The sequence below is a fragment of the Panthera leo genome, chromosome B1 (assembly GCF_018350215.1).
Source record: "Panthera leo isolate Ple1 chromosome B1, P.leo_Ple1_pat1.1, whole genome shotgun sequence".
Lineage (NCBI taxonomy): Eukaryota > Metazoa > Chordata > Mammalia > Carnivora > Felidae > Panthera > Panthera leo.
In genome coordinates, this window is record NC_056682.1 from 28,107,806 (window position 1) to 28,131,720 (window position 23,915).

General features: G+C 38.2%; 1 protein-coding gene across 7 annotated transcripts in view; it reads left to right on the forward strand.

The window, feature by feature from the left end:
- The window catches only part of RBPMS (RNA binding protein, mRNA processing factor), a 169,697-nt gene that overhangs the window by 82,436 nt on the left and 63,346 nt on the right, over window positions 1-23,915 (forward strand). For all 7 annotated transcript variants that reach the window (XM_042934449.1, XM_042934442.1, XM_042934444.1 and 4 more), the window contains one exon: window positions 412-474. In XM_042934449.1, coding sequence (XP_042790383.1) covers window positions 412-474 — 63 coding nt within the window. The remainder of the gene's footprint in view (window positions 1-411; window positions 475-23,915) is intronic.

Below are 23,915 nucleotides of genomic sequence, written 5' to 3' on the forward strand. Positions count from 1 at the left end.
GTACCAAAAGGTGATTCGGTTCTCTTTCCATTTTAAAAGATGAAGAAACTGAGGTACAGTGAATTTGATTTAGGAAAGTAGAGCCTCTTGACCCAAGTTTTCCTCTATTCTCTTGTTCACTGCTGCTCACCTTCCAACCCCTTCTAGATTTTTTTTTTTTTTTTTTTTTTTATGATTCTCTAAATCCCCAGCTGTGCCCTTGAAGAACCACTCTCACAATCCCTTTTGATTCATGTTAGAAATTTGGCTAAGCCACTGCGTCATGATTCTTTTGAACTGGCTTTCTTATTTCTTCTACCCATTGCCTGTGGTCATTTCTTTATCTTAGCTCTTCAGTTTGACATCACCTTTGACCCAGAAAAATATATATCCCCTGATTTGTTTTTTCTTCATATTTTTTTCTTTCCTCAGCCCGTAGGTTTTGTCAGTTTTGACAGTCGCTCAGAAGCAGAAGCTGCAAAGAATGCTTTGAATGTAAGTAGTGATGATGTAATCATTGGTGTTTCCTTGTGAGGTGGGGGGAGGTAATACAACCTCTTTGGACAGGAATCACATGGATGGAATATGACTGCTCAATCTGATAGGGAGGGATTCATCAATTAGCTATCTAAAGAGATTTTTCCTGGGGTGCCTGGGTGGCTTAGTCGGTTGAGCATTGGACTTCGGCTCAGGTCATGATCTCACAGTTCATGGGTTTGAGCCCCACGTCAGTCTCTGTGCTGACAGTTCGGAGCCTGGAGACTGCTTTGGATTCTGTGTCTCCTTCTCTGCCCCTCCCTTGCTCACGCTCTGTCTCTCTCTCCTCTCTCAAAAGTAAACATCAAAAAATTAAAAAAAAAAAAAAAAAAAGATTTTTCCTTGAATTGTGGTCACATGTGCAAACTATTAAACAATGCCCTGCTCTTCTCCAGCTTTTACTGTAATGTTCAAAATACCTGACAATGCCTTATTTTAATTCGGCCCAATCAGTCCCCATGGTCATGTGCAGTTTAGTTTAGCCATTGTTATATTCTCAAAGGCTAAGGCTAACCCAAGAGTAGATCAAAATCTTGGCTTTCCTCATCTCATGAGACTTACATTTTAGGTATGTGGCCTTTTTTTTTTTTTTTTTTTCTTTTCATTTTAAGGTTATAGTCTTTATTATCCTGGTTTTCCCCAAAGACATTGTGCTATAATAAATGGCTGTCAGCTGTAACTGAATAGAGATACCTGTGTTTGGTTTGTAGGCTTCTTGTCTACATATGTTTTGAGACTTGCCAGCTTTATTTTAGCAAATATTTTCCCCCTTTAGTATGCCGGGAAACAAAACGACTTAAGAGGAACCAAGCTGAGAGAAGGTGAAAGGAAGCAGCATTTGAGTTCCAGATGCTGAGGGCTGATCCTGAGGTTAAGAGTTGTAGTGAGAATTCTGGATCCACCCTGCTTCAGGCAGTTGGCCTAACTGGCTGTGAATAAGATTGATGAAAGTGGCCAAAAGGATTTAGGGTACTTCTTAAAAGGCAAGTGGCCCCTAGACTGTTGCGGTCTGAGTGTGATGGTATAGACCTTTGTGTTGCTTTGGAACCTGCAGGTGCCCCTCCCAGCTGCTCCTTTGAGCACCTGGGTGCTAAGGCGGACCATACCGAGGAAGGCTGGAGGGGAGACCTGGTGTCCTGGAGACTCCGAGGGCCAAGGCAGAGGGCCTCCAGGGGGTCTGTTTAGTCATCATAATGGTGTCATTGTGACATGATCTTGAAAGGTTTTTAACCTTTGGAAAAAATGTACACACTCTCAGATGAAATGGTTTGCTTGTTGTTCTGGAACATCTTTGGAATCCAGGAGCTCTGAGGAGCTCAGGATTTTCCTGGATTTGGATAAAGTAACCTTCTGGTGAGAAAAACTGCTTCCACACCCTGTTTGTCTTCCACAGAACAAAATGTAAACCAATTATTTATTGCATACCAGTGGTACACACTAAAATGTAAAAATTGTTTTGATTTTACCATTACATAGATATAGCCAGAATTTTCTCAATATAAACAAATTTTAAGCATATCAAAACTGATTCTGTTTAGATGGCGGTGTTCTTTCATTCTTGCCACCATGTTCTTTGTTGTTGTTCCTATAAAGGAAGTTAACAGCAGTTGAAGCTTGTTTACAGAATGGGTTTTCCATGGCTTTACTGTCTGAAGAACACTAGGCTTTTATATAAAGTGGACTTCTCTCATCTGACAGAGTTATCTGACGGTAACTTGGGAAGCACTCCAAGTGAAACAGTTCAACTTCTATTCTATTCTATGGACCTAAGGGTAACTCTTAATATTTACCTATGGATTATTGAACCTGAGCTTGCTTCTGCTCAGAGGCTGACTTATGAGTGCAGGGCATTTATTGAGCTCTTGGTTGATTTCTTTCTTGACATTTTAATTTTTATATATAAAGCATGAGAGGTCTTTGTACCTTAGAAACCATCCTGTAGTTACAGCTCTGGGAATGGAGACCTGGAAAGGATGGATGGCTCAGTCAGGAAGCATATTAAAACTGCAACTAGAAGTAAGCCTTTTGTATCTTCATCCTGTCTCCTTTGTACAACATCTTGATGCTTGCTTCGTCCATGGAATGTTGCTGTGTTTTTCCTGGTGGCGGTGACAGACTATTTAATGCATATTGTCTGGGACAAACGGTCATGATAAAGTTTGGTGTTATGTGACAATGGAGCAGGATTTCTTTTCTCTACAGAGAAAATGGGCCCGTTCAGGACAATGTACTTAATCGTGAAGCTGACACATTCTCTCTATGATCCCACATATTCTGTTTTCAGGGTCATCTTTTCTAATAGGTGAATTTAAAACATACGGTACTCCTAGCTGTTAGAAAATTTTCTCCTCTCATGTCATTTGTCCAGGCTTCTCTCACAAGCTTTTCCTCACATTCCTTTGGGGAAAAGTTCCACGTTGTAATGTTTTGTCTTATTCTACAATTGAAAAACTAAAGCCTCAGTCCAGTAAGTCTCTCTATATAGAATAGTTCACAGTGTTATGAACCACTTCTCCATGCTTCTCTTGTTGTCTTTCTCAGTCATGGTTACTGTCTGGTTATTAGTATTAATAATCAGTCTTTTCCCAAATGACTGATTTTTAAATGTGCTTTCTTCCATTTTTGGATTAAGTCATTTTGATAATTTTACAGAAAAACATGTTCACAGTGAATTAAGTGGTAACATTGAACTTTTATCAGGAGGTTATTCAAATCTTCTAAAGTAAATACATTGTATTTTGTTTTTACAGCAAAAACTCCCAACTTAAGCTAAAAATAACCCAAACCCAGACTTCCCTTCAGGTTATCTATGGTTCCATTAATCCACATGATTAGAAGCCCCATCCATTCTTTAATCTGACAGCAAAATATCTGACCTATCCTTCACCCTTTATACACGTTTGTAATTTCCATACTGGCAGTTTACTGTTTTTCATGCTGATGGAAGGGGTTGCTGATAAACCAAAGTGTCTAGTAATCTTTAGGATTTGTTTATAATTTTGGAATGTAAATCAAATATGGTGAGTAATATTGAGAGTTACCCTGGTTTAGTAAAAATTTGTGCAAGTTTTAAAAAGAAACTTAGGAAATAGAGCAGGTGTAAGGGTAAGGCCCTGAGCAGAGGTGAGAATAAGCCATCCTGGCTTCCTACCAACTGTGAAGACCCCAATATTGCCACTGTTGCCTCGCTGAAATCTTGTTTTAATAAATAAGAGTGATTTGTAGTTAACACTTCAGATCGACAGGCTTGTTGTGGTCCTTGCTTGTGTCAGTTTCCATAACAGGCATTGTCTTACTCTGGTGTTTGGGAATCACTCATCTAAAGTACAGTTGACCCTTGAACATCACAGGGATCAGGGGCTGACCACCCCTTCAGTAAAAAACAAAAACACATCAATAACTTTTGACTCCCTCAAAACTTAATATTCTACTGTTGATCAGAAGCTTTATTGATAATATAGTCAATTAACACATATTGTATGTTATATGTATTGTGTATTGTATTTTTACAATAAAGTAAACTAGAGAAAAGAAATGTTAGGAAAATACATTTACAGTACTGTATTTATTAAAAAAAAAGATTTTTTTTTCCATGTAAGTAGGCCCACAGAGTTCAAACCCATGTTGTTCAAGGGTCAGCCGTACCTTGACAGGTTGTGTGTGAACCTCTGGAGTATATGTGCCATTTTGTTTGAAATACCTCTTCCCCTAATTTTATATAGTTGTTACTGGGCTAGGTTTTATTATAGACTCTATTGTAAACTATTATATCAGAATTAGAGAAGTCTGATGCAATCAAACTGTACCATCACTACAATTTGCCTTCACAACTAAACATTGCCTAGATAAACACGATAATTGGCTTTCTCTCAATTATACTAGTTGATGTAAAATATCTCTAATTATCATTGTACCCCCCAAGTCTATTGGATTCTTCTTAAGTTTATTGAGATATAACTCACATAGCATACAATCCATTTGAAGTGTACAGTTCAGCGAGGCACCTGGGTGGCTCAGTGGGTCAAGCATCTGACTTAGGCTCAGGCTATCATCTCGCAGTTCCTGAGTTGAAGCCCTGCATTGGGCTCTCTGCTGTCAGCTCAGAGCCCGTTTCGGATCCTGTGTCTCCCTCTGTCTCTCTGCCCTTCCCCTGTTTGCGCTCTTCCTCAAAAATAATTAACTATTAAAAACGCGCTTAAAAATTGTGCAATTCAATGAGTTTCGATGTCATTCTTAAAATTATACTTAAAATTTTGCCATCTTAGTGATTTTTTAAGTGCACAATTCAGTGGCGTATAATTACATTCACCGTGTTGTGCAGCTATCACCGATATCTGTTTGCAAAACTTTTTCATCATCCCAAACTGTGTAACTGTTAATCAGCACTTCCCAATTTTTCCTTCTAGCCACTGGTTAACCTCTAGTTTATTTTCGGTCTCTAGCCTATTCTGGATATTCGTCCTTTTTGTGTTTGGCTTCTTTCACTTAGTGTAATGTTTTCAAAATTCATCCATGTTGTAGCCTATGTCAGAGCATCGTTCCTTTTTTGGCTGATATATTGTTATATGGGTCTACCATCTTTTATTTATCCATTCATCTGTCGATGTTTGCTTAGGTTATTTTCACCCTTTTGCTCTTGTGAATAATGAACGCTTCAGTGAACATTGGTGTACAAGTATCTGTTTGAGTCTCTCTTTTCAGTTACATTAGCTATACACCTAGGAGTAAAATTGCTGACTCATATGGTAATTTTATCTTCCACTTTTTGAGGAACTTCCAAACCTTTCCATAGTAACTGCACCATTTGAAACTCCCCCCCAGTTATGTATATGGGATTCCAATTTCTCCATATCCTCCCCAATACTTGTTTTTTAAATTAGGATCATCCTAGTAGGTATGAAGTGGTGATTGGGTTCTTGATAAATGCTTTTTGACTGATTCCCATAGATTTGGGTTCTTTTGGAATCCTACCTGACAGAAACTGTTTCTTTTAACAGGGATTAGTAACATTTCTGTGATGTCAATTCTAATCAATAGAACTGTGTTACCATTAAATAGCTTAGTTTACCTGTTGATAAAAGAAGGGTAGGAAAAAACCCCAACCTTTACATGATTCAACCTTAATAAGTTAAGACTTAGGATTTGTGCTCTTTTATGTACAGTATGCAAGACAAAAAGGAATGGTATTTTCTCAAGGTCTAAAAAGACCTTGGAATAGAAATTAAAAAGCAGTTTGGTTTTGAAGAGGAAAAGTGCAGTCATGCAGACTTACAGTGCAAAGAAGCCTTAATAAAGAGAAAATGAAGAGAAATTGAGGGTATGTAGTATTAAATTCTTAATGATTGAGGAAATTTATCAGTTCAGTAGCGGGTATGGTAAAAAGAATTTTTAGGAAAATCTTTAATTTCTAAGAAAGCATGTTGAAAAGGTACTTGATACTGTCACATGTTGAGAAAACAACCCATCTAATCCAGGGAAACTTTTGCTTTTCCATCCACATAAATTCCCGGCATTGAAGTAAACACTATGGTTATTTATATCACAGTGATTCCAGCCTTGTACACAATTTCAATTTTGTTGAATAGCTTTAGCTCTCCAACTATCGAATTACCAAACAGTATGGCATTAATGAATCCGTTAGTTCTATACCAGACTCCTCCTCATACACAGGGATATTATTCATTTCCAAAAGTGTTAAAAGGAAATCAAGCCAAAACACTTGTAGATGTTCTAAATGTGAACCTCTACTAGGAGTATACTTTCTTAGTGAAAAGATGTGGCCATAAAGTGCTGGTACAGACTCTGAGTACTGAGGGACACCAGGGCAGTCAAGATAGGCACTGGTTGCACAAAGATATTTTGGCTTTGGTTTGACAGAAGTCTGGACAACAGTCTCTGTTTCCTGTATCACAGGTTTTCCTGATAGGTTGTGCAAGTTAGGACTTTTGATCTTAATATTTGTACAGCTTGTGAGTTAGGTGAATTATTTCCACTAAACAAAAGTTTTCACAAACACAAGCATCCAGATGGTGTATTTCAGCTCCCCCTCACCAAGCACTATGTCAATATGTTTCTTATCAGTTTTAAAATTTTCTCCCTAAATTTCTCTTTGCCTATTGCTCAATATGGTTGAAGAGGCCCAATTAGTGTGATCCCAGCTGGGACTTTTGGATGGGAAATATGCAAGGCTGCCAGATGAGATCATGAGTCCGATCTAATGTTTATCTGTTAAATCTGTTTATAACTGCTTACTCTTGACTTGCAAAGTTCTAAGGCAGCCATTTGACGTCACTGGGTTTGGGACTATGTCTGTGCCGGTCAGTATAGAGTTGCTGTGATGCAGGGTTATTGGACTCTTGTCTTTTTTCTCAACCCGGTGCACTTTGGGACTTGACAAACACTCAATCCAGCTAGCCCCATCAAAAAAATTTGAGATAGGTTCTCCACAAAAGTTACATCACCAAAAGTGACTCATAACCCAAATACAATGTAAAAAAGTAAAAATAGTAAATGATTGTTTAATAAGTTCTAGAATCTGTCAGAGTATTTTTCTGTGCTTTTCTCAACGGTGGTCCTGCATTTTTGGGTTGTTATAAAACCTTAGGATGGTACAGCACATAATTTAAAAATTGTTCTGAAAAACAACTAATGAAGATGAATGCAAGGAATTTGTTAAATTTCTAATTAGAGTCTTTGCCTGAAGAAAAGTTAGGTTATTTAAATCTATTAAGCATTCACATAAGAAACTGGACAATACAATGCTACTAAAAGAAATCCTAAGAAATGTAGGGCCACCTGGGTGGCTCAGTCAGTTAAGCAGTCGACTTTGGCTCAGGTCATGATCTCACGGTTCGTGGGTTCAAGCCCCATCTCCGGGCTCCGGGCTGACAGCTCGGAGCATGGAGCCTGCTTCAGATTCTGTGTCTCCCTTTCTCTCTGCCCCCTCCCCTGCTCTTTAAAAAATGTTTTTTAAAAAATGCTAAGAAACGTTAACATCATCCCCAAAGGAAACAAGCAGGAAGAGCCACTGATTCTCACATATAAACTGATTTATATTCCAGTGATAAGTATGTGTGGAAATCTCAAGTTCATCAGCTATCACATGGCTATGTGAAACAGCCCTCAGACTTTGCATTGCAGCCTTTTCTGAGGACCTAACTTGTTTAAACTTAAACTCCCTTTTAAATAGCTATTTCGTATTGACCTATCTCCATGGTTCTTCAGATGATTCAGAAATGTTGAGAATCTATTTGCCTCTTTTGTAAATGTAAGTAGAAAATAAAGTTAGTGTTTATGGAACACGAAGTGCAAAGAATGAGTGATTTGCTAGGACTCTTGCTAAGAAGCTGGGCCAGTTTTAGAGTGAAAGCTCTCTAGGCCATTCACATTGCTGATTTTTCTGCAGTGCAGCACATTTTGGCCCCTGAAATCCACTCTTTATTGTAAAATCACTTTTTATTTTTTAGTGAATGATCATACCATCCTAATGACTAGGGGTTACAGAGCTTCCACACTGGCTTAATCTTTCTGAAATTCTGTACAGATTTTAACTTTTGGCCCACAAAGCTTTTGTCTTACTGTATAACTGGAATGCTTCAGAACATTTTAAAGACTTGGGGAGTAGGGATGGGGCTTGACCCCCCCCCCACCTTAAAGTGGAATAGAGTGTTTTGACAAGACATTTGTCAATGGCTATATTCTTATTTCCTCACAAGTACATACATTATGAGTTATTTTCTTTCTTTATAATTAGTGTAGCCTTTTCATGCCATTTTAATGGGTATTTAATAATTATTATATAGGAACATTAAAATCTTTAAAATTACAGAACCATAATAGTCAAGGACTTTTATGTACATAAAAATAAAGGGGAGGAGAAATAGAGTAAATGCTTCTGGAATATGAAGATAGATAGCTATATAACCTGCATTGTAAATATGGGATTAGGAGAAATAAGAAATAGTTCTAATGAACATGATTATACGGACTAATCTACAATCTTAAAAATAATACTGTCTCAAAATGCTAATATTTATACAAAAATAAACCATGAAAGATACTTTTAGGACTAAAATTTCTAAAAATGTAGTAAATTTCAATAGAGAATTATTGAAAAATTAAGTGGTACCTAGAGTTACCTGGACATTGAATAGAAGGATCTAAGTTTTTGTTTTCTAGCCGTTGTGGGGCAAGTTAATTTTAAAGATTAATGTTTTAAAATTTAAAATTAAAAGATCTAAATAATTCCCCTAGAGAATGCAGTTGTGTAGAAAATTTCTAGTGTAAACTAGTAACCATTGGTTCTCTTGTATTTTGAATCATTTTTAATCCATTTTGTCCTTTATTTGCCTTACGTAAACCATCGCTCAAAAGTAAATGGATGAATAAATACACAGGACTTAAAGAATAAATTTGGAAACATATTGGAAATGAAAATAAGTTTAAATGGAAAGGAATTCATGTTCTCAAGCAGGGTAGTTTATAATAAAGGAGCAAAAACAGGCAGAGTATAATATAAAGTGTTACTGTACTTTCAAAAGCATGAATAAAAATAAGAATTCACACAATATTACAGTATAATTTTTCATAGAATTTTAATATTCATATAGAAGGCCAATGTAATTGTGCAAATGAACATTGAACAGAAGGCAGAAGAAACTGTTGAGGGTTACAGGTCCTGGCTACACCTCAATGAAAAAAAGCAAACAACAAGGTTATGAAAGAATCAGGCTGTTTACACATCTTAGAATGCTAAATAAATGAAAACCCTAATGGAGGAAACCTTTTTAGGTTTAGAAAGGTCCTACCTAACTAGTAGGAAGATGTTGACTTTTCCAGCACTTTACCATGTCATCTTAGTTTATCTGTAGGGGTGTTCACCAAAATACTAAAAACCTACTGTGTATTTGGTAGGGTAGTTCTGTGTATTTCTGTAGAACATTAAGTGTTACTGTGTTGGTACCTGTGAAAAGGTGCCTAAATCTCTAAATTGAGACTGAGAGAGGAGAACAGAAAGTTGCTTCTTGGTAACCAGTTATCATGTCTGAGAGACTTTCTAGTCAAAGGCAGTGTAATAAAAGTGTCAGTCAAGCTGACCTGGTTCAAATCCAGATTCTGCCACTTACTGATTCAAGACCCTCCTCTGGACCGCAGTTTTCCTCCCATTAATATTCTGTTGATAGTACTTATCTCAAAGGGCATAAGGATCAAAGTAAATGCGATAGATAATTTTAAAGCCACTCGCACTCAATAATAGTAAGAATTCTGGTAATTAATGTGGATGATGATCTTCACAAAGGACTGGTTTTCATTCCTTAAGCCCCCTTTGCTACAGTCTGATTTTAAAATAATGTCTGTAGAATCCCAAATTCCACTAGATTCAGAGTAGTTCTGAAGACTTATTTGTATTATAATTAACAGTAAATTGATTATCAGTCCTTTCTTGGAGCTTTTTTGGGAAACAGAGTTGCAATATGGTCCTTAATATTCTCAAGCCTTCAAAATATTGCAAGCCCAACCAACGCCCCCCCCTCCTTTTGTCCATTTCAGGTTCCAGTTGAATCTGTTTAAAACCAAAGACCCCACATCCATTCCATATAAATTCTTTATTTAGCAGCCAGTGAGATTCCTTAGTTAATTGTCAGACAAGCCTTTTTGCAGAGAGGTTTAGCCTCAGCCTTGTTAGATCACCAGTAAATGGCCTGAGGTAGTGCGTTAGAACAGTGGCAGAGCATTGATTTAAGTTGCTCAGAGGTGAGATCAGTTTTGACCTATTTTAGTTCTGTTCTCAGTGCAGCGCAGGAAGTACTTTGCAATGAACTTCTGAAGTTTGGACTTGTTTACATTCTTTCTTACTAACTTGTGCCTAAGCCCCAAACTCTTGGTTGGAAAGAGAGCTTGCAAGGAAGGTCTGTGCTAGATAGTTTTTTCAAAAACCAGTTTAAGGAGCAAATGCTCCTCTCTTTTCTTATTTCTATATTTTTACTGTATTCATCAGAAAATAGATTTTTTTCCCACCCATGAATTGATTTATCTGTAGTGTTTTTTTTTTTTTTTTTAACTTTTTTTTAATGTTTATTTTTGAGAGAGACAGAGTGGGGAGGGGCAGAGAGAGAGGGAGACACCGAATCTGAAGCAGGCTCCAGGCCCGACGTGGGACTCGAACTCACGGACTGTGAGATCATGACCTGAGCCGAAGTTGGACGCTTCCCCAACTGAGCCACCCAGGTGCCTCTGTAGTGGTATTAATATGTGACTTTGAGAACCAAATAATTTATTAGTATAGATGGCACTCATTTTTGCCCCCAGTAAAGTTGATTTCCAAAAATACTTATTTTTAAATGTAATACAACCTTCCTAAAGAATTGCCGTTATCCTGTTATGCAGCTTAAAAATCAGTAACACCTATGTACACGTTTTCTACTTCCTATTGGTATTTAGTTTTAAGATGACCTAAACTTGGTTGTGCATAGGTTATGCATACATCATGTAGGAAATGCCCCTGGATCTTGTTGACGGGAGGAGTGTTCATTGATGAAAAACTGGAAAGTAGGAACAAGGCTATAAAAATATACTTGGAGGCCTGTTGTGGGCTGTTGTGTCTGATCTTTAAATGGAAGTCTTTCCAAAATGGTTTTGGAAAGTTGAGGCAATGGTCTTTTCAGTTGTAGAGTTTGTTTATATATCGGCACTTGTTTTCCCTCTCCTCCCTCCATCTCTTTTGTTTCTTCTGCATCAGCCACTAATAAAGGTTCAAAGTAAACTTTGCAGAATGATCCTTAAAGAAGATACAGAATGTTAAGCTGGCTCTTCAAATGATCCAACAAGCACTTCAGGTCAACCTAAAAGAAGAATGTGTTAAATGTATTTTCTTAGTCTGCCTACCTTACAAGTAGGACTTACTCTTCATATGCTTTTGTATATAGACGAAGAATACTTGGTTTTTAGAACTCTAAGATTCATTATATTGCACAGTGTTAATCATCTAAGAGTTCGTAAGGTATTTTGATACAAACCCACACACATCTATTGTCTCATTTTGCCTGGCATGTGCCTAATATGTGTTAGAGAAGCAGGGTGGTCTCCTTCTTTTCAATGATTAGAAGATTAGTTTGTAATTAGTATGATTGCCTTTTCCTAAACTGACCTGGTTTAGTAATACAGACTATGGCTAAGAATAGGGTTGTGATTTCTTTTATTGGCTTTATTGTTTAGGTTTTTTCCTCCATGCCAAACTCACTGATTGAAGCCTATGATCTGGACTTTACAGAAACCATATTACCTAGAAATCCTGTACACTGACGCACATTATGTTTTATGACTCAGAAGTTTTTGTTATGATAGCCATAAGGCTCTGGACAAGTACTTGTGGGAAGTGCTTGTGGGACGGACTTGGTTGAGGCAGAACGTCTTTATTTCCCAAATGAGTGAAGCTAACCATTAAAAATCTGAGGAGTGGAGCAACAAACATCAGACTGGATTGTAACAGGCCAACGTGAAGCAGATGTGGACCATCACAAGTTTGTTTTGATATTCTTTCAAGATACTGTCCGGGTCAAACCCTTAACTAGATGAAGATACTACCTAGGATCTGCTTCCTTTCAAGCTTTCACTGGTAGTGTCATTTGTTGAGTGGCTTCGTTCAGCAGGTAGTGAGAGTAAAAGATGGTCCTGTAGCTGCTGCCTTTCCCCCTGCAAAGGGAGGAGAGGGGATGGTTTACCGGTGTAGTCATCCCGATCATGAGAACTTGGGGCGGTGTGGTATTAGGACTATACGGTGACGGGGACAGCTAGCAGCACCAGCCGCATCTGGTGTTCGTGTGTGAAGGGTTCTAAAAAGTGCCTTTTTCTCTACCAGAGCAGTTGACCTCTGTTTACCTTCAAAGTCCTCAGAGTGAAAATATTAATGTCAGGATTCCTGAAGGAAAGGATACCTTCTGCACTCTGGCCTATGTTTCTTTCCACATAACATTATCTATTTCAAAGCATCACTGTAAAATACTGCTTTAGTGGGTAACTGTGCTTGAAGTGGAGACCTCCCCTTCCTAACATTGTCAGGGCCCAGGTCTTTCGATCATCCTTTTTAGGACAGTTTGAGAACATAGTGGCAAAAGTTCAAACAATCATGCCCTCTCAACCCTTTGGAAAATAAACTCTGTTTGACTCTGATTCTGTTGACATATTTAAGATGGAGTTTATAGCTTCTTCAAAGACCCTGTCATGACTTTACAGTCATCCTATACAAAGCAGATTCTCCTAGGGCATGGTTATGTACACAGGGGGTGGCTGGCTAACAAAAAGTGTGCATTAGTGGAAAAGAAATAAATTTAGCTGGGGTGGATGGTCCAGATGGAGTCCCAGATACCTCTGAAGTACTTCTACCTGCTTCTCTCAGAAAGTAGATCCAGTCTCTGCAGTTAGCAGTCAGTCCCCCAAAAGGTACTCACATTATGTGAACTAACAGAAATGGGCAAGAGGAAGAGGACAGGCATCAGCTCCCTGCTGGGGGCGGGAGGGGGGGAAGGGTGGTTGGGGGAAATGAAACCAGGTGGAATAAAAGAATAATTCAAAATTACATAGTACTAGCTTGGACAAGAGCTCAGATAATCCTGTTTTGTCCAGTTGTGAGAATCCCACAGTTGTGTATGAATCTCCTCTTTTAAGAGTGGGGGAAGCACCTTTCCAGAAATAACAAAGGAGAAGAAATCCTTATCAATCCATAGTGGTAGCTCCTTAGCTGGTGAGCACTGGGCCACAGGAGTGTTTATCATATGCTAAACCTTAACCATTGACACAACTTTTTTCTTTTTTTCTCTTTTAAATGTTTATTTTTGAGAGAGAGCGAGCAGAGACAGAATCTGAAGCAGGCTCCAGGCTGTCAACACAGAGCCCAATGCAGGGCTTGAATTCACAAACCTGAGATCATGACCTGAACCAAAGTCAGATGCTTAACTGACGGACCCACCCAGGCGCGCCAACACAGCTATTTTCTTAAAAGCAACTCTATGAGATGAGGACAGTTTTCATTTCCAGTTGTGATAGCTGAGGAAACTGAGGTACAGAAGGGTTCAGCAACATAACCAAGATCAGCAATGGAGGTAGATTTGAATGCAGGCCGACTCCAAAGCATACTCCTAACTGTAGCAATTTAAGCCTCTTACTTGGGAGGAGATTCCACCCAAAATTGGTTATGACCTTCATTTGGGGTGCTCTTTTGTATTTGTCACTATAACTATAGCTGATATTTCTGGGAACCTTTTTTTTTTTTTTTTTCTTGGCTTCCTTCACCAGTAAAGGGAAGGGGGCCCACCAGGACCATCTTCTCCTAGTTCTTATCTAGTCCTGGATTTGAGGGAATAGAAACAAGGTTTTCCTCCTTTTGTTGTTGGGGCATGTCCATCCTTTACTTTGTGCATTTTGCCATAGGAGTCTGGCTTAGTGAGAGAGTGTGAGTTTGCATGCTGCACTTTATTGAAATGAATAAAAATGATGCCAACAATAAAACCTGTATTCTAGGAAGTGGCCTAGTCAACTAGGAAATACTATTAAAATCCTTTTATTCCAGACCCAGGATGCCTACTGAAGGATGATACTGGGTTTCTCTCCTGTGGCCAGGCTGACTGATTCTGTTAGAACACCGAGAACTGAGCTTGTCACATGTTATCTGGGGAGAAATTACATAGGCTAAAAATCAAGGATAAACCTCTAGAGACATTCCAGACTGGGTGTGGACACATATTCCTTTGTCACTAAGACTTTCAAAACAGGTTAGTGTCATTGTGTTTTATGGAACATCTGGTTTAGAAACAAAATTATACAAAAAAAAATTTTTTTCCCAAGACGCTAAAAACAAGGATAAATGGCCTCTAAAAACCTCATATTCACTTGGAAGACTGTTCTAGTAGGCATGGAGCAGGGAATTGTCTGTACCTGGATGCATAGCTCAGCTTCAACCCAAGGGCCACATATACCTACAGAGAGCCCTGGGAGAGGGGTCGCTTTATTCAGGTATGATCCAGATATATTGCCAATGGAGAGGGACCCCTTCTTTTCAAATGAGTGTTTAGGCAAGGAGGACAGTGAGTAATAAGTCAGTGTATTCTAAGGTAAATCCACAGCAAAGATTTTGAGGTAGTTGGATTAAGAAAAAGAACAAGGCGGGGCGCCTGGGTGGCTCAGTCGGTTGGACGTCCGACTTCGGCTCAGGTCATGATCTCGCGGTCTGTGAGTTCGAGCCCCACGTCGGGTTCTGTGCGGACAGCTCAGAGCCTGGAGCCTGTTTCGGATTCTGTGTCTCCCTCTCTCTCTGACCTTCCCCCGTTCATGCTCTGTCTCTCTCTGTCTCAAAAATGAATAAATGTTAAAAAAAAAAAAAAAAAAAAGAAAAAGAACAAGGCATAATTGCTCAGTTTCTCAATAGGCAGTGACCCAGCAGCATGGGCTGTTGTGTTAACAGTCCTGATGTTTCTGCAAGCAATGCCCTATTTAGGGAAAGTATGAAATATGGTTCACATGTGATAGATTCTTCTCCTCACTTGTTCATTCCTTGTGGGATCCCACATCTACCTAAATTTCAACACAGTGGAAACTGAACAACAACCTCCATTATTTTCAGAAAATAATGCAGTCTTTGTAAGATAAAGAACTTCACAGAACTGTAATGTACACGTGTACACAATCATGGGGATCAGAAAATTGAATTCTGGATTCTCCCAGTCAGCTATGAATTTAGGTGGATTACATGACCTTTCTGGATCTTAATTTCTTCATCTGGCAGAAGAATTTCTTCATCTGGCAGAAGAATTTCTTCATCTGGAAGATACTGGCATTTTGGTTGAGACTGTATTTATATTGTATCAGACTGCCCTTGTAGTAGAATTCTAACATCCTTGCCTCCTTCCCACTGAATTCCAGTATGGTCTTAAGTCTCGTAACAGCCCCAAAACACTCTCACACGTTACCAAGTCTCCCTAAAGAGCTGGGGAGTGGGTGGGGGACAGGGGCAGTGAGGAGCATTACCCATGATTGAAAACTACTAGATTAGGTGGTCCCAAAAATTAAGTCATAAAATTTTATGAATTTCATGCTTTATGTAGATAGCTCTCCACTAAGCATCAGAGAACCTGACCCAGACCTCTTCTAGCAACCTGCTTCCTGTGATCTTTACTCAGACAATTGTGGTCTTTTTACATTTTATAAATGGTAAAAAAAAAAAATTCGTAGTTTTCAGAAATGATATGTTGGAAGAAATTTTTGAAATTGTGACATTCATTTTTCCCCCACACTCCTATTTCCTTTTTCCAGTCATCTTTTCTATTTATATTTATTACATGCAACTCTTGAACTTCCCTCCACACTTTTTTTCTGAGCTTCGTCCCCAGAACAGATTACCTAGATAGATGAATGTTTCTTTTTGGCTTATCTTAAGTCATTTTAAGGCTCCAGCTGAATGTATTGTTTTCAGACTCCTAGGGAAACTTTTGCATGTCCCTTGCCTCGAGTCTGTTTCTAATCTGAGTATTTTATGCTGCTTGTAGAAGAGAAAACTGACAATACTCAGAAAACTGTAAATATATTTTGGTCCCCTCAGACTTCAGAATATCTTTAAAGTATGTATTTACCTCCTCCTATCTGGCAGGAATGACCTGTCAATTTTTAGAAAACAGTTTGTATTTCTAACTTTTGTTTTTAACTTCTAAAAGGTAAAAGTTAATTCTTTCAACTTCATTTTTTTTTTTTTATGTTGAAAGATTTGTGGTCCTCAGATTATTTCCTGTAGCCAAATGCTCTTTGAAAATGGGAGGCTTTTATTCTTAGCCCTCTTTATAAAATGTTTTAAAATGTAACAGCATGGATAAATGCAGTGAGATACCACTTCACATCTATTAGGATGCCTAAAATAAAAAGGCAATAACCAGTGTAGAGGAAGGTGTGAGAAAGTTGGGCCACTCCATCATTGGTCATGGGGTTGAAATGGTATAGCCACTTCGAAAAACAGCTCCACAGTTCTTCAAAAATGTTAACATAGAGTTACCACATGATTCAGCAATTCTACTCTTAAAGAATTGTATCCACACAAAAACTTATACACAAGTGTTTATAGCAGCCAAAAAAGTGGAAACAACCCAGTGTGCATCAACCGATAAAAGGATAAACAAAATACAGTTTATTCGTACGATAGATTATTATGAAACAGTAAAAATGAAGTTCTCCTTCATGTGGTATAATATACCTCACGTGGTATAATATGGATGAACTTTGGAAAACGTTATTCTGTGTGAAAGAAGCCAGTCCCAAAGGACCATGTATTGTGCGGTTCCATTTATATGAAATGCTCTGAATGTAGGCACATTCAGATACTGAAAGTAGATTCCTGGTTGGAGGGTTGAGGGGAGAGAGGAATGAGTGACTGATGATGGATACAGAGTTTCTTTTGGGGGCTATGAAAATGTACTAAGCTCTGTAGTGATGATGGTTGTCCAAGTCTGTGACTATATGAAAACCCATTGAATTGTACCCAAGAGGGTGAATTTAGGGTTGTAAGTTATATTTCATAAAGCTATTAAGAATAGCATATGATATTCTAATAAGTTTCAGAATAGCATTTAATTTTTAGTTAAATTAACATTAAATAGAAACCGAAGTCATAAATAAAATAGATTCCAATATTGGGTTATTTAGAAAGAAAGGACTCGAATGCATTTTGTGGTGGGATGAAAAATCGTTCTAATGTAGTATAGTATAATTAAGCCACTTCCAGCTTGTCCATCTCTTGGCCATATCTTCCCCCACATACCATGATGACTGGAAATCTTTGGAGTACAACGTTTAGGTAATAAGAATCATTCTCTCATTTATTTATCAGCTTGTCCTACTTACTAGCTTCTTTATCAGCTTGTTCTTGTAGCAGTGGAAACTGGTTTTGGAGCACTAAATTTTGGAAGAAGCCAAAAGATTGCTGAGAAAATGGATAGTTACTAATACTCTACCACATCTGTGATCTCAATAAATTAGAATATGAATGCTTTACAAAGCTTATACCTCATCTCTATTATGGTGTATGCCAGTCTCTCGTTACTCCTGAGAATTAAATTGGTTCTTCTTCTCCACAGATACTGTTTAATGTACTGCTGTTTACAGACATGAGCAATCTTCAGCTTCTCTGTTTGATCTTGAAAATTTCGAAGGAACTCAATCCCCCCCCTCCCCATGCCCCCCGCCATCCCCACCACCCCATGCCCTGGTCCCACCATACTCATTTCCTCTGGCTTGTGGTATAATAATCACTACCCTCAAAAAGAGAAATGAAAGCATAAAGAGGTATAACTGAGGCTCAGTGAGGATGGCCAGCAGTGGAGACCAGGTAGATCAGCTACCACCTGGTGGAGCTCTGAGTCTCAGAGTTTATTACAGCAGGTTATGACGTAGCTCTGAAGATTTACTGGGGTCACTGCTTGGGTAAACCTGAAGAGGAACATCAGAACTCCAGCTCTCAGATCTGTGGTTTGGTACCAGAAACCAAGATAAGGAGGGAGGTGTGGAGTGGGGAGAAGACGACAAGATCCAGGTACCGAGATTAGATTATGAGGTCAGAGAGCGGTAACTACTAAGTTTGACCTTAATTTGAGCTCCTTTCCTCTGGTTTCTTATTTCCTGGACACAAGATGGGGGTTTCACTGACTTCGTTTGTGAAGGTCAGAAGTTTCTCAAGGCTAAGGACGAACTGAGCAGATTGTTACAAAAGAAAATGGATTTTTAGGCACTGAGGTTTTATTGTATGTATAGTTTCTGGTGACAGATTATTCTCCTTCTGTATTAGCAAGTCTGAATGAATTGGTTAAAACCTGTAACTTAACAGGCATTTGTTTCTCCTTTTCTGCACAGACGCCTGGCTGGGCAGGGTTTTCTTGATGCCCCACATTCCTTTAGAGCAGAAGTGGGTCTTCATTTGGAGTTGGGTGTGGAGAAAGGAGCAGTAAAAAACTTACTAGAATCAACCAGGAATCTCTTTTGAGCATATGAAGTTGAATCTTACTAAATTGCTGCTACTTTATTACTTGTCTTTGACCAAAAAAAACAAAAACACAAAGACGTTTTATCTGATCTAATACATCCAATACAGATCCGATCCGATCCACTGGATTACTTGGTCTGAAAGGGGTATATGTGAAATGCCTAGGAGATTCTGATAGGAAATGACCTTTTTTTTTTTTTTTTTTTTAAATAACTGGGTTACTTGTGACTGTCCTCCAGAGGAGAGCAGCATCCACTGACCATGGAATGAGTGGTAGAGGGGGGCCTGTTACTTGCCAGTGGTTTTCATATCATTCACTGAATGGAATAATCTTAAAACACTTGATGAATTTGTCTGTATTGGGACTTTGTAAAGGCTTTCAGGCTGCGACTCACCAGGAGAAACCAGGCATTGAACACAGTTCAGCCTTGAGAATGTTCCCTCCCCCGGCTTCAGGCCATGAACTTCACCGACCTTTTATAAAAGCATCGGTGTTGATTACAGCAATTTTAGCTCCAGTTATCTTTACCCTTCCTTTCTCTTGCCCCCTTTTAAAAACATTCAACATATTTCAGTTAGAAGTTGAAAACTAAAAATTAACTACAATAAATTTGATTAGAAATGTTTGGTTATTTAAATGCTTTCTTTTAAAGGTTCAGTATATCCAGGAAGTCATAACAGGTGGCAGGGGGATGTTAAAATGCTAGGTCCTCTGCTTTTTGGCCTGCATATATAAAATTGATGAGTGGGTTGTTGAATCAACTTTAACTTAAGTGGTAAAAACAGTTAACCTGCTATGAATACATAGATAAAATAAAATACCAAAATAAGTGAATCTGACTGTATTTCAGATGAGTAATATAATCACACTGAAGGTGGGAGGGAATGGAGAGAACTTACCCAAATAATTCTTGAATATACGTACTGGCCATATACTTTTAGACTAAAGGTCAAAAAGAACTGTAAATATTGAACTTTAGTTATAACAGGTTTGTTTTTATGTTAATACTATTATAGCAATTCTGACAATACTTAGTGTGCCTTCCTGTATTGAGCAAATAAGTAAATGTATAGTGGACAATCTCTCTAGGATGCAGTGGAGGAGTTAGAAATATGGAAAGGGAAGACTAGAATTAACCCAGTGGTGTTAGGTTGGGATTGGTGCTATCAGTACAAACTTGTCTTTTTAATATATCTGAATAGATGTAGAGAAATAGATACAGATGTGAAAATTGTGTGTGTGAGTATGTGTACGTACATACAAATCTGGGACAATCTGAGTACCAAAACGAATAGTAATTATAAATTATAAAATCAAATAAGCTATGAATCAGTACTGATATGAGTGAACAAATAAATGAATGAATAATAAATGGAGCATAAGAGCTTTTCCTTAGAGTAGAAAATAAATATTGAAGGAATGATGAGATTAGCAAATCACCATTTGGCAACTGCAATAGTAATGATTGCCCCAGGTAAGAGTTTTCAATAGATGTTAAAACTAGTAGGTGAAAGTTTAATAGAAACCTGATATTTATATAGTCTCAAGTATCTCCTTATGAGATCTTTATAAAAAAAAAAAAAAAAGTAACCTTACTAGTGGAGAAACTTGGCAAGTGATCAGAGTTATCACTAGTAATGGGACAAAAATGACATCATGTACCTCCTGATATGGTGCACTGAGATGACACATCTCTTCTGTGATATTCCTGCCAAAAATGCATAACCTGAATCTAATCAAGAAACAAATCAGATAAGCCCAAATTGAGGGACATTCAACAAAATAGCCTGTACTCCTAAAAAAAAAAAAAAAAAAAAAAAAAAAAAAAAAAAAAATGTCAAGGTCTCAGAAGACAAGGACAGAGGAAGATATTCCAGGAGAGTTAAAGAGATGACCGCTAAATGCTGTGTATGATTCTGGACTAGATCCTGGATCAGGAAAACAGATAATCTTTGCTTTTGGGAAATCTAACTGTAAAGGGTAAAGGGGCATCGTGCTTCAATTTACTCTTCTACAGTTCAGGGAGGAAACAAAATTATGTGGAGGAAATCTAGGCAAAGAGCATATGGGAATTCTTTGTACTACATCTGCAACTTTTCTATAAATCTGAAGTTACTTGAAAATAATTTTAAAAAAATAACACACTAATATAGCTGGTTGAGTGCTGTGTGCTAGGATGTCTTGTATTGGTTCTGCTCTGCCTCTTGTAGCACTCCCTGGAAAATCCCTTCTGTGAGCTCTCTCCCTTTCTTCTTTTTAATCTATCAGATGTATAACTTTAAACGTATTTGTAAGAAACTTAAACAGTACAAAACAGATGTTTTCTTCCCGTTGTCACCACCAGAGTTACCACTATTAACAGGTTAGTTGGTTTCACCATGAACATTCATGGGCTTACACAGATAAAGTGTTCACATACAAATATATAATCTCCTCTCCCCACCCCCAGATCCATTAAACATTGTTGACAATCTTTTTTTTTTTTTTTTTTTTTTTAACCTTCTGTTGCTCTGGACATCTGTGTGTGTGTGTACACGTACGTACAGCTTTGCCTCATTATTTACCAGTATTTTTTCTAAATAATGAGTGTTTTCATTGTCCCTTAAACTCTTCGTCAAGAACTGACAAACTGACTTACTTTAATAGTACTATTTGTAAAGATACTGGGATAGCTGGTAGCTTACAGATTTGAAGGTTGTACCAAATAAGACTCTGTCAGGCATCAGGAGGGCTCTGAAGACCTCACTCAGTGACGGGAATTTGGAGACTTTTTCTGGAGGAAGAGACCGTTATGGTGACTTAATGCCAGCCCACCTCCATTTTCTATGTTTCTAATATGTAAGGTTGAAATCCTCAGAAGAAAAAAACACATATGGTCACTTTGGACAGCATCTGTCCCTTGAATAGTCAGAGCTGTTGCTAAGGATGTAAGGGCTCAGCAGACATTGGCCTCTGGGTGCCCTCCCAGAGAAGGACCAGCAAGCCAAGCAGCCATCCCAGAGACCCTCTCTTTCCAGGTCTGTTCTAACTGCTTCATGTCTGGTCTGTTCCAGTGTCTGCTTTCACTTCAGCTGCCCTTTCACTACTGGAGTTACCCTCTACTACAGTGATTCTCAAATAGTCCTATACAAGCAGCATTAGCATCAGCTTGGGAACTTGTTAGAAATGCAGATTCTCAGGTCCCATCCTAAACCTATTGAATCAAACTCTGGAGGTGTGGGACTCTGTTGTTAGGAAGTCAACTAGATGATTCTGAGTCATGCTAACATTTGAGAATCATGGATCTACTAAACCTCATTGTATTAGTTACTCAGTTTAAAAAATTTTAGCATCTCGGCTATGCTCATATTCCAGAGTTCTTCCTCATGGCACAAAAGGTCCTGTGGTCTCACCCTAGCCTGCTTGTACAGTCATTTATCTCCCTGCCCCGCATGCATGTACATGCACATACTCAACCCTTCTCTACATCCTGTCACACACAACTTTGCTGAGCCCTTTCCTGGACTGCCACCCGGTAAATTTCTGCTCTTCCATCACTTCCTCTATGATGCCTTTGCCTCCCCTGTTCCCAGTCACTTTCTGCCTTGGCTGTGTTTCTCACAAGGCCGTAGACATTGTGTTTATCTGTTTAACCATTAGTTTACCTATACAGCTCCACCACCAGAGTGTGACCTCTGAACTCCCTCAAGGTAGAAACTTAATTTCATTTATTCTTTTGTCTCACACATAACAAGGTTTATGTGCTTGGTCAAATTTTGTTTTGTTTTGTTTTGTTTTTTACTCTTTATCATGAAACTTTAAGCATACCAAAAGGTAAAGAATATAGTAATGAACATCTCTTAACCCATCACCAGAATTTACCAACTTACCATTTTGCCACATTTCCTTCATCTTTTTTTCCTAAGTGTTTCTAAGTAAATGCATGTTGGATCATTACATTTTGTCATTATAGTCTTTGTATTTTAGTACTAAAAGCTAGAGACATTTTCCTAAGTTACTATAATATCACATATTGACAATTCCTAAATACCACCTATGCCCATTCTGTATTTGGTTTTCTCCATTTTTCCACAAAAGGTCTTTTACATCTGTTTCGTTCTATCAAGGACCACACATTGCATATATGAAGGAAGGTCTCTAAGGATAGCCTAATCATTCTAGAATCGCTCTTTTCCTCTTTCTTCCCATTATTTAGTGAATACATCCTACCTTTTCTTTTTTAAATTAAAGTTTATTAATTTGAGAGGTGAAGGGCAGAGAGAGGAGAGAGAGAATCCCAAGCAGGCTCTGTACTGTTAGCACAGAGCCCGCCGCAGTGCTTGAACTCACGAACTGTGAGATCATGATCTGAGCTGAAACCAAGAGTAAGACACTTAACTGACTGAGCCACCCACACGCCCCTAAACTCCTAACCTTTATCCTCACTCATGTGGGATAACGTTAGTCCAAGACCAGTGACAGTACTAAGGAGTTGGAAGATGTTGTACCTATATGGTCCCAAATCCATGATTTGCAGCCAATAAATCATTCCAGTACCAGGCAGTATACACAAGAAGCCAGTATCACAATAGCTAGAGAAATAGGGGAGCTACTTAGGATGTGGGCTTTGTGCATATTCAATTAATATTTTCTCCATTTTGTCTTCAAGTCACTGGAAGACGTAGAAATTCATTTAACAGTGACTCTCTTTATCCCTAGAGGCTTGAGTCTTCAGGATTTGGTAACTTCACCTTGCCCATTTCCTTCTGTGTATTATATACTAGCCTTTTCCTTATCCTTTTAGGATTATGGGCTTTGATAGAGTTTTTGAGCAATAAATGGCATTTTTAAGCTCTCTGATTTGCTTATAATCTTAATCCAATTTAAATAGGAAACACAAATTTGCATTGGGAGGTTTAAGCCCACAATTCAGAAAAACCTTTTAACTTTTGTTTACAAATAGTTAAGTTTTATTTACATTTAAGAGAAAGAGGAAAAGGGTATTTTAAAATAATTCCTTCAACATAGTCCTGAATGCAATAACTGAGTTTGAATTTAAAGCATTACAGTGTGTAAATGCAGAATCTGAATTTTCTTTAGGAGTTGCTAATTGCTCTCTGTAGCTTTTGAGATTGAATTCTTAGGACTTCTAGTGATCAAATACCAGGCCATACACCAGTTGAAGAAGACTGTTCCTGTGGGTTGAATCACCTGTGATGATGGAAAAGGTGGAATTGGAGATTGGCTGATGGGAAAGGGGAAATTTATCTATATGAGGCCACAGAGTGTTCAGAAAGAATACTGTGAAACATTTTAGAAACTATGGCACAGGAAGGAAAACTGTTAGCATGTTAGCAAGACTAGCTGGGGCTGCCATAACAAAATACCATAGACTGGGATGGTTTA